Raw genomic sequence first — 11,494 nt, 5'->3', positions numbered from 1 at the left:
TGTGTGTGTGTGTGTGTGTGTGGGGTCTTTTACTTAATGACTATGTGATTGACTGACAGACTAGATGGCGGACTCTGCTTGTGTGTGTAGCTGGGTAAATATCCTCTTTACTGTAACAGGGACCTCCACTGATATCTGACAACACAGGCTAACTGGTCTGCTGCTGGTATGTCTTCACTGTAAGTACAATTTACTGTTAAAAAGACATTTTATCTTATTAACTTAAACGTTGCTCACTTGCACGTGAAAGTGTATTCAACAGCTATTTACAGTACAATATGGCAAATAGCTACATACACTTGCCAAAAACTGCATCCAAATATGGGAAATAACAAATGGTGCATGTTTGTACATTACTAAAACTGTATGCTATGAATCAAAAGACTAGCTGCGTTGTTTGAGAAAGGAAACTTGGAAACTAGTAAGTAAAACTGATTTTAGTCATTGAACTACCAAGAATGGGGCTGTCAAATGTTTAAGTATGACATCAAATGAGAAGTAATGGTGGAAAACATGAGTGTTTTTGGATGAAAATCATGCCTGTGACCTGAATGGCAAATCAGACAACTGTACTTAAAAAACCAAAAGTGCAGGTTTGATTTGTATCTAGCTTAAAATGCTAGACTAATTATGACTCCCTCTTCTGAAGATGAGTGGGTGGGAAAATGAATTCTTTGCAGCAGGAAACCCTTTCCAGACTACATGCTTAATTAGCCCATTGTACAGCGAGCTACCAATAATAGCTGGTTTTATGGTAAGTGCTGCACTGGACCACAAGTTTTAATGTCTAGTAGACAGTGAAGGAGAGTTTTCTGTAATCCAGTAAAATGTATTGGTGGTATAAGACTAAGCACATGACTGTGGTTAAAAAGCCACCCATAATAGAGCGTGGCTAAAAGGCAGAGCCATGAGCTAAACAGCTGAGACACGATAAGCGAAGATGCTCTTTATGTCAGGAAAACTACTGACAGTGAATTGCTCATTAGCCCATTGTGCAACAAAGCACCACAAGGTATGTGATTGTAATTATAGCCTTAAGTGTCAAGCTAAGTGCGACAACAACTGAGATGATAAAAAGAAGCTGCTGGCAATGAATGGCTAACTACATCAGTGAACCATAGTCAGCTACAAAGGAAATGAATTTAAGTGTGGCAAAAACCATTAAGCAAGTATGCCATTAAATTCTCAGGAGAAGAGAGACGCAGCTTCCAAGATCACCGAGCAGTAATCTGTTAACAAGGATATGGTTTTAACAACTTCCAAGGTCCAATCAGTGCTTTTTTGGCCATATTAAATTGCAGGTACTTTGACAGTGTTTTTCTGAACATCACTGAAAATATAGGCTCATTTTTCACTGTGGTTTCAAACATCACGGACATTCATGAGTATCAGAAAATATCAATAAGATAGATAGTTATTGTCTGCTGTTGGTATATTACAGTGAAAGACTCATGGGTGGATGGATGGATGGATGGATGGATGGATGGATGAGGAAAGAGAGAAAAACAGCAGCAGGCATACTGGAAAACACTGCAAAAACATGGTGAGCCAAACCTAAATATTTATATTGGAAGAACACAAGCACCCACAATGAACCTGTGCCCAGTGCTAAGTGTTTCAATGTGTGATATCTCGAGGAGGAGGAGGAGGAGGAGAAGATAAACTTGAATGTCCTCCTGAAGTGAAACGAACATGATTATATATGGTTTAGAATAGCTGACTAACTTCTTTGGGTGTGTGCTTGATTTCCAGGCCCTGCTGTGTTTGTTGAAACGTACGGCGGAGCGAGGAGCAGTGCAATCGAGGATTGAACCCCTCTGCAGTGGTGAGCAAGTGATTTATTTTGTCAGTCAGGCGCCCCAGTGCTCTGGCTCATCAGCCACACTGGAACATGCTACTGGTGTCCTGTAAAAACGCTGAACAGTTATCTCTTCAGGAACCAAGATTTTTAAAAGCAGTTTGAAAATGTTGCATGGTTAAGAGAGGGGTTGTGGAGAGGGTGGGGGTGGGGGTGGAGGTGGGGGGGGATTGAGGGGTTGTTACAGTAGCACTGGCAGGACACAGGAGTGATTGCATTCTTCTAATGGGAAGGGAGTCAAAGAAGGGGTGGAGATGGAGTAGGTTCTGCTGAAGCCACAAACATCTGCAGGCTCTAGCTCCCTGCCGACACCAGCAGGGTCATGTCTGTAACTTTATGAAATAAAACAAAGGAATCAGCTTTTTGTAAACTTAACTCTTAACTTCTCATTAAAGCAAACCCAGCTACTTATTATGGTTTATTTTACGTGACCTAGTTTTAAAAGACTTTGGCTGAAATTATTATTAATAATGACTTGATAATACTATGCATCTACCCATTGCATGCTGTTTGAATACTATTAAAACTACTAAGAATAAACTATTTGCCAGGACGCTTGGATATATAATTTCTAAGAGTAAAATGCTTCTAATAAAGTGCATCTAATAAGTGTCATTACTATTTGGCAAACTGGTAGTTGTCATTGTTGGTAAATGTGTTTATATAATCACACTGATCTCAGGGGAGGGGGGTGGGGTAGGGGGGGGCAGGAGGAGGAGGAGCAGCGGAGAGATATGAGTGGGTGTAACTAAGGACACATCCCACCAATCACATGAAAGGGTCTGGACTGAAGCCACGGCTCACATGTGAAAGCGATCAGCAATGTTGGACACACACACACACACACACACACACACACACACACACACACACACACACACACACACACACACACACACACACAATTGGCTAAACCTGAACGACTGGCTGGAAACCTGGAACAGCAGAACACCTCTAGAATGTTCTAGAACTCTAAACAACGTTCCCTCCGGGGTGCCGCTGTAACTATGGATGTGTTTGAGTGTGTTTGTGTGTTTTCCCATGTCCAACATCATCAACGTGCGAATGCCAGATACAGTTCATTCACTACTATTTATTACAATGTTAGTCATAAACTTCCTGTTATTTTCTAACCTTTATTTAGACTCCCTACAGGACGATTTGACCCAGTATTTTTTTCCAACAGCACGCTGCTTCACATTCATAAAAATTCACATGCAATCTTGTCTTTTCTTGGACTGGCCATTGTTTTTTTCTTTGCTCAAAGATTCTTTGTTGAGATATTTCAGAGATTCAAACTGACACACGGTCAGACATGGGGCCAACCTGTTTGCCATAACTGGCCCAGCTTCACGTGCCGCAGAAACAAGCCACCAGCCCTGAGTGTTATAGTCTACCAGCTGCAGTGCCCTTACTGGGTTAATCATTGTGGTTTTGTTGGACCACAGTGGTAAGGGGTTTGTTTGGCAGTGTCTGAGATTTCATGACAAGGGAAGATCTGATTCAAAGAGCAACAGCAGATGAATGAAAAGACTCCAGACACAAAGCTGCTTTCTCTCTCTCTCTCTCTCTCTCTCTCTCTCTCTCTCTCTCAGTAGCTCTATGCTCCTCAAGCACCCCACCCATAACATTATAGTTTTCAATAGAGATGAGAAACTAAGCGTGTATTTACAAAACTAATAACAAACCTTTGTCGTTATGCCAAACAGGTGGTGTGTGTGTGTGTGTGTGTGTGTCTGTGTGTGTGTACATATGTGCCTCCCTGCCAACAACTAGGTGTGGAGTGAAAGAGATGAGAGCATAGCAGATGTCCTGATAGCTCAGTCATTTAAAACATGAACAAATCTGGCAGCTTGGCAGCTCTCTGTTCAAATCCAATAGGTTACAAGACCTAAATTACATGTTGCCTCCATAGCTAGCGTGAATGATTAGAATGAGTCCTGCAATAATATTCTGGCTTTTGTTTCTGTTTTCGCACCGAGGGTTTGGCGCAATAATGAGATGCTAAACTACATTATTGTGTGCCCCCCTAAGAACCCTGGATCCGTAATTTTGGATTTCTTCATTGTAATTGGGTGCTGAGATTGTCTCTCCCATGTGAGGAAATTGTTTTGCAGCCCCGAGGCCAGGTCAGTATGCTTCATTGTAAAGTATGAAAACAATACAGGGCCAGTAATGGAAAAGCAAAGTCTGTGTGAGTTTGCTAAAGCTGATGTTTGGAGGATATGAGGTTTCTGACTGACATCACATCGTATTGTCTTTTTCTCTACTTTTAAATGATGAATAATTTAGCCTGAAGGAGCTTACACATAAATACAGAGACACTGTTTTCGGAGACTATGAATGAGAGGATGCTTGTCTCCTTATAGTTATGATTGTTGAAGACTAAATATTGACGTGACTTATATTATATTTCAAATGGTCCAGGTTTATTTATGACGGACAGCTGACAGGAGGTAAACTTGGATACAAGCTGGTTTTCTCATACTGTAATTCCAATAGTCATACGCTCAATAAAATGCAACAGTGACCTCACCAGTAGAGGTTTATGTTCTTTCCAGGGTCCACATAGAAAAAAAAAAAAGAGAGAGGAAGAATAGAGGTCTGCAAACCAACCACTGAATAATAGAAGGGCCACTCTGATTGCTGCATCCACTGCAGACCCGGCCTCTTGTGTGTGTATATGCTTGTGAGCGTGTCAGTGAACATGTGATTGCCTCACACTGATGATGTCCCCTCTTATTTATTCATCAGTTAATCAATTCACTCCTTCAGTTCCCGAGCAGCTGAAGGAGACAAGGCGGGGCTGCGGCTCGACTGTATACACTGAGGGAAACATGGAACTCCCACAGTTCAGATTTTATAGGAGATACAGGCCGCCCCTTTTAATGTGATATAATGCTTGGTGGAAAAAAGAAATCGGGGCTTGAACTGTTTTTAATGCCACCTGTTCAGAGGAAAGGAAAGTATTAGGTGGAGGAAGGAAAATCAACCTCAAAGGATTTCATTTGAACGGAGATGGAAAGGCGGCGTTTAGTCTTTTCCTGTACGACTTTGTGTCTTTTCTTCCCGTCTGTGTGCGTCTATGCGTTTGTGTGTCCGAACTCACAGGAGAGGTTCACTAGAGTTACATGTGTGTGTGCGACTTTGTGTGCTTATGTGTAAACAGCCGTGTTCAGTGGACTGAGGCTGATGCACTCTATTAAATATTTTATCTTCCTTTACAACTTCAACACTCACTACACACACACACACACACACACACACGCGCACAATAAACACACAAGCAAGAAGAGAAACAAAGTGTGTTTTGTCTTGTCTTTGGTTAGATGCTCTTTTCTCTCTTTTCGTTTTTATAGCACCGGCAAAATGATTGTGCCTGCATAGCATGGTGAGTTCATGCGTTTTCCTGTGTTATTATCCTAACGTCACCCAACATCGTGTGGAGACAATTAAAAACCAGAAATTCAACTAAATCAACTTGCTCTGAGCCACCAAGATGTAGAATTATCTTTGTGTGTGGTGTTTAGGTATTTAGGATGGTAGCAGCAGCGGTTGCTGTAGTGATCATGTGAAGTGGGAATGAACTGTTATCATGTCTAATGCACGGATTACATCCAGAGGGCAAACATCTGGCATGCAGACGCAGACAGCCAGACGAGCAGACAATCAAAGCAACTCCAGTAGCCAAGAGGTTGATCCGTACTGTGATCATGGAGATGATGGCTGCAGATAGGGTGTTCATGATGTTATTATGTGCAATAACAAGCAATGTGTTTGGACAGAAAAAAAAAACACTGCTGGTGCAATCACATAGGTTGCAGCCAGCAGGATTGGAAATATTATAAAACATTTATCTCCATTAAAGGGAAATAATTTGTTGGCAGTCTTGGTATACAACAGTCAAGGTCACTCTTACTATAGTGTGCCTGAGGGTTTCACATCAGTGCCCTGATAATTTAGATTCTGCTTATTGCCAGTCACCTGAAAGTCATAATTAAAAAAAAAAAAAAAGAAGTTTCCAAGAGGAAAAATATCCTCTAATCATGCCACTTTCATGTCCTCTCATTAAGGATGTCATTAACTGGGAGACATAAAATTTGAGCTAAGTTTGAAACCACAAAGTGTAATGAGAAAAAAAAACTTTGAAATATATGTAGAAAGAAGTAAATGGGCTACAAAATAATGCAGTAGTTCTGCTATCTTTTTAATCATGTAAAACCATAAATCTACAATGAACGATAGTGGGTGAAAGGTGTTACAAAAAAAACAAAACACTAGTAGTTTCAGTTTTCCACTGCCACTACCTTTTTGTTAGATGTATTATTATAGAGAATACTCCACGTTTTCTCACAAGTAATTACTTGTTCTTCAAACTAAAATCTCTCCCTGAGCCAGACTGTAAATCTGTATTATGCCTGAATTTGATGTCTGATGTATCCATGGTAACCTGTTAAACCCTGTGTTAACAGCAGGGGAGGTCCCTTCTCTCCCCATCATCACCAGTTCCCTGGCTAGTCCTGACACATCTAGGATGTATCGTTTCCTTCAGGCCCTCTGTCTCTCTCACACACACACGCATGCGCACGCGCGCACACACACACGCACGCACACACACACACACACACACACACACACACACACACACACACACACACACACACACACACACACACACACACACACACACACACACACACACACACACACACACGCCATCAGTTGCAGCCAACAGCCCACTTCAAGTCCACTGGGAAATGTACGTGTCATTTCCTGTTCTTGTCTTCACCTGTAAAACGTCACAACCTGACTACAGCTATAAGATGTGATGCCACATGAAGAGGAGAGGAGAGGAGAGGAGAAGAGAGGAGAGGAGAGAAAAAGAGAGGAGAGGAGAGGAGAGGAGAAGAGAAGAGAGGAGAGGAAGTTGGCCATGAAAGCAGCATTTTTAAACAGGCCATTTGTAACTAATATATAAAGATATGGTTGAATCTAAATATACAGTTTTTTAGATGTAAATATAATAACTGTTATTGAGACTGTATTTGGGCTCTGACTTTTTCATTACATACTGTAGGATATAAATTATTAATATGACAACCTCAGTGACAGGGTGTCCATTGTCTATACTTTATTTGCTGGTGAATTTATGTAGCACATAATTATTACTAAGGTTAAGTAATAAGTAAAGACCTTTGGACTAAGGTCTGTTGTATTACTGAAATTATTGTGCAGCTGAGAGTAATTTGCTTGCCACGGCAAATAAACTGCATACATCAGTGACATATTGTACTAAATGGTACTTACAAAGCTAAATACAGACACCTATAGACTACTACTTTGCATTAATCGCCACTTACACTAAATTATCACACTTTATAAACAACTGTTTATTCCAGTCCTTCAGTAGAGAAATATATGGAAGAGTTGAAAAAGAAAAGATGTTTTTTCATCTTTAACAGAAAATGGATTGGTCGTGAAAACCAAAGTTAAGCAGACCGTGTACTGCACATAATCTTCCACTACACACCAGCTATATGTTATGAACATAACAGGCTGTGAACACAATACAGAACAACTACACAGCTGGCCACTATTAGTAAAATTCCCATGACCTAGACATGTTAATCCCCATCCAGACATGTTGCAAAATCTCCTATAGAGCAAGATGATTAACGTCACCCACCGCTTCACCCACACTATGCACATGAGTTTATAGTGTATACAGTACATACTGTATACACTATATACACACTCCAAATACAGAGGCAGAGACACAAAGCTATAAACAATGGCAGATTAAAATACAAAAGTGTGCGCACACACACACACATGCACACACACACATAATTTAAATACTGACAAACACACAACTAAACATGCACTGAAACACACTCTTATAAAACTTCACAAAGACATTAATATTGTGATTTACACAGTACATTTCAAGTCAGTAATGTTTTTTTGGTAACTGTGTTTATGGATTATGTAATATACTTAAATATGCAGCAGTATAATAATAGTTATGATGATATACTATGTATGATTTGGACAAGATCATGCTTGATCACAGTGTGTGTGGTATTTTATGAGTGGCTCATACACAAAAGGAGGGCACTGACACTGTGTTAGTCTGACTAGTCTGTTTATCTGGTTGCATTTCTTTGCACGTGCACAAGCGCACACTCCTGCAAGCTCAGAGTTGTAAGTTCATCTGTGTGCAAGTGGATTTCTATGTTGCGTGTCTATATTTCTGCCTAGAAGTGTGTGTAGCCTTCTGTTATCGAGTGTGTTCTTACCAGGCAGGTCACAGCCGAGGACCTCCATCCTCATGCCAATCCCAGCGGGCGACCACCTCTCCGGAAAGACTCTGATGTACTGGGCCACTATCTCGTCGAACCTCCGCACCTCTGGAGTGTCGTAGTGGCTGTTCCCCTCGAAAATCTAAGAGGAGGGAAGCAAAGGCAAGTTGATAGGGATGTTAGAAGCGTTTAGAGCATTGTTAGAGAGAGTTTTCCTGTGTTCACAACGAGTAATGAAGTAAGGATAAAACATTTCTCCCCTGGTGTTAAGGATATTTTCCTGCCAATTTTGACATTCCTGAGTTCAGTTCATGCACTCAACAGGAAAATCTATCTAATGGCCAATTTCTGTTGCCGGATGACAGCTGCTTATTTAAAGTAGGGGTTTTCAGGGGTACAAAAGATGGAGTGACAAGCTTTGACTCATGTCAAATGTCAGAATGTGCACACTGATACCGATACACAGTGGGTGAGCTTTCTGAAGCAATGGAGAAACGTGCAAACAGCAGAGGTACTCAAATTTTGTCATTTCATTGCCACAACACTTAAAACAATAGGAAAATGGTAACCTTGTCTTTCCAGAGTCATATAACATTCCTAATCAGCATTGTTTCCCAGCACAGTGTGACGTGCCATAAAAATAACAACAGAGGGTGTGTTTCCTTTGATTTTCATATAATTTTTTGAGGCGGCTTGCGGAACCCTCCGGCAGAAAGATTTATTACGAGCTGCAAACCGACTTGACTACACTAATGCTGTCGAAAAAAAAAATGTGGGCTGTGAAAGTTGTAATATTGGTTTCATTAATTGAATTGTATCTTCTGTCTCCTCCATTCTTGGAATTTTAAAAACGTATGATGAATTTCCCAGGATGCTCATTTAAAAAGACAGACAGATGAGAGAGAACAGGGTTTTAGCATCAGGAGAAAAGCCAGGCACTCAGTAGTACTATTAAAGGGTTTTAAGACTGATTCTCAGAAAAGAGAACGGAGTTTAAAGTGCCCTGTCTCATAGTGCGTTAGATTGCCAGCAGTGTTGGGTGGTGATGCAGGAAAGACATTTTTAATTAACACCCATGAGAGACAAATAGACGATGAGTGAACGAGGGGATAGAGAGACAGAGGAAGGCAGAGAGGGAGAGTACAAAGGACTTACAGAGAAGCAAAGACAGAGGCAGGGAGAATGAGGAGTGAGGTGATTAAATTGAATTATTATCAGAGCTGAGGCTGTAATAAAATGGCTTTTTTCTTTTTCTTTTTTTTTGTGTGCTGAAAATGACGAGGCCGAGAGAGAAAGAGACAGACGCAAAGAGGGAGGGAAAGAGAAGGAGAGTGAAGAGGGATTTAGTTGAAAGACAGCTATAAATAAAACTACAAATCAGGAAGAACTGACAGTGACAATCAGAGAGAAGACAGTACATATGTATGTGTCAGACAGAATGATTATGTGTGTGTATGTGTTTGTGTGTGTGTGTGTGTGTGTGTGTGTGTGTGTGTGTGTGTATGTGTATTCCCCTCCTTCACCTTAGCAAAGCCCGTCTTGCTGTCGGTGATGTAGGTCCACTCTTTGCCGGTTAAGCTGTGCGCCAGTTTGTACTTCCTGACAAACGCTCTGTTCTCAGCGCTGGTGCTGCCCTCCAGCCCTCTTGCACCCTGGGTAATAATACCACGCACCATCTTGGGCACGCCGAGGTCCACCTGCAACACAGAATTACTAATGTTAGCTCGCTGTCTGCACCACAGAAGCCACTTTCCACATCTCCCGCCTACTGTGGCTTTCCCTAGCATATGATCAATCAGCTGGTCTTCGGTTAGAGAACTCTTGAAAAGTTCTCAGGCTCCACATCCAGCTTCTTGTTTGCATTTCTACATTACTTCCTGAACGGGATGTGAGAGTGTGACGCACTTTGTTGTTTTGCAGTTTGCAGCATTGAGATCTTTTGCTTTTGTATAATATCGATTCATTTTCTTAATCTTGTCTCCTTCATGTTCACATGGTTTATTCCTCTAATATCCTCTGCTACACCTTTTGTTTGCTGAGGCCACCAACTCATAACATTTACTGTCTGATGCAGTAAAGTGAACCTCACCTGTAGCCCCTTACTTTCAGCGTGTCTTTTGCAATTGGGAACAAGGGACTAGTTCTGTAGAACATAATATTGTTCTGTTAAAAAAGAAGAACACTTGTAAAAGTTACACTGACATACCTGTAGCCACTCCTCTCCCGCTATGGGTTGCGTTGGGTTGGGAAACCAGCCTGACCGACTGGCCACCAGCCTGGCCGCCCCCATGGAGCCGTGGATGTCCCTCATGGAGGATGCAGAGATCTGGGAGTCAGGCAGCAGCCCAGACAACATGCCCTGCAGCTCTGAGCAGGGAGCATCTAAACAGGAGACAGAGAAAAGGGAATAAGGATACTTTATATTAATCATTACATAAACTGTTTGATTTCAAATACAGGTGGGAAGGTGATTTCTGTTCATTTTGCTGGCGTGTTAAAATCAGTCCACGATGGGAATGAAGGTTGATGCATTTTCTTAAGTAATATTATCATTGCATAGTGATGCAGTTTCAAGAAGAGACTGTTTAGAAAACAAAACTTTGCGCTCCTCTCTCTTAATGTTTCAAAGATCTCTACAGCATCAAAGATTTAATAGTCAGCTGCCAAAAATGTCCAATAACCAAAAGCACAGGACAAACAATATGAAAGCCTAATTGCTGTGAAAAGACTCATACAAATTTGGTCATTTTTTGCATTAAAAAGATTCATGTTAGATCTTTATTGAATAAACCAACAACAAAGACTTGTTAATGGACTCGCAAGTTTCAACTGCAGCGCCGCACAGAAATAATATAAAATTGACATAAAAATTAAGCAGATGTTTACTGTGATGGATTTTATTCCTCAAGAAAATGTGAAATGAAATTAGAGGCTGCCAAGAAGGTAGATATTCAAGTGAAAAACAGTTTGGAGTGCTGGAAATGTAAAGTAATTTGAAAGTAACATGCCGTTTATCATTATTCTTTAGAGGCTATTGGATTTTCTGGCTAGATGAGATTGCTGCGTTGCTAAAAGATCTTCACGAATGAATGTGACTTTCAGGTCAGGAATAATTTGGTGCAACCATTTGATCTCATCTCGGAGCAAGACTCTTGTGTGGCTTCAACATGAATTGTTAAAACAACAACTAGTGTGTTAAGACTCCGCAGCCCTTCTGAGCTGCTTTCCATCCACCCATTTCATTATTCTTCCTTCCTACCGCTGCAAAGTTGATGCATAACTTTAAACCGAGCTACCAAAGGGGATTCTTCATAGGGAATTGAGCCAGAGAACT

The 11,494-nt window shown here is 41.0% G+C and overlaps 1 protein-coding gene across 3 annotated transcripts in view; it reads right to left on the bottom strand.

Moving 5' to 3' along the window:
• LOC130177231 (neuropilin-2-like) overlaps positions 1 to 11,494 on the bottom strand; it is a 96,369-nt gene that overhangs the window by 29,972 nt on the left and 54,903 nt on the right. For all 3 annotated transcript variants that reach the window (XM_056388750.1, XM_056388748.1, XM_056388751.1), the window contains exons 9-11: positions 10,367 to 10,542; positions 9,684 to 9,857; positions 8,158 to 8,302 (exon numbers count right to left, since the gene is read on the bottom strand). In XM_056388750.1, the coding sequence (XP_056244725.1) occupies positions 8,158 to 8,302; positions 9,684 to 9,857; positions 10,367 to 10,542 (495 nt within the window). The remainder of the gene's footprint in view (positions 1 to 8,157; positions 8,303 to 9,683; positions 9,858 to 10,366; positions 10,543 to 11,494) is intronic.

This window comes from Seriola aureovittata, chromosome 11 (genome assembly GCF_021018895.1).
Source record: "Seriola aureovittata isolate HTS-2021-v1 ecotype China chromosome 11, ASM2101889v1, whole genome shotgun sequence".
NCBI lineage: Eukaryota > Metazoa > Chordata > Actinopteri > Carangiformes > Carangidae > Seriola > Seriola aureovittata.
The sequence above is the reverse complement of the archived record's forward strand: the minus strand, read 5'-3'. Positions and strand labels throughout refer to the sequence as shown.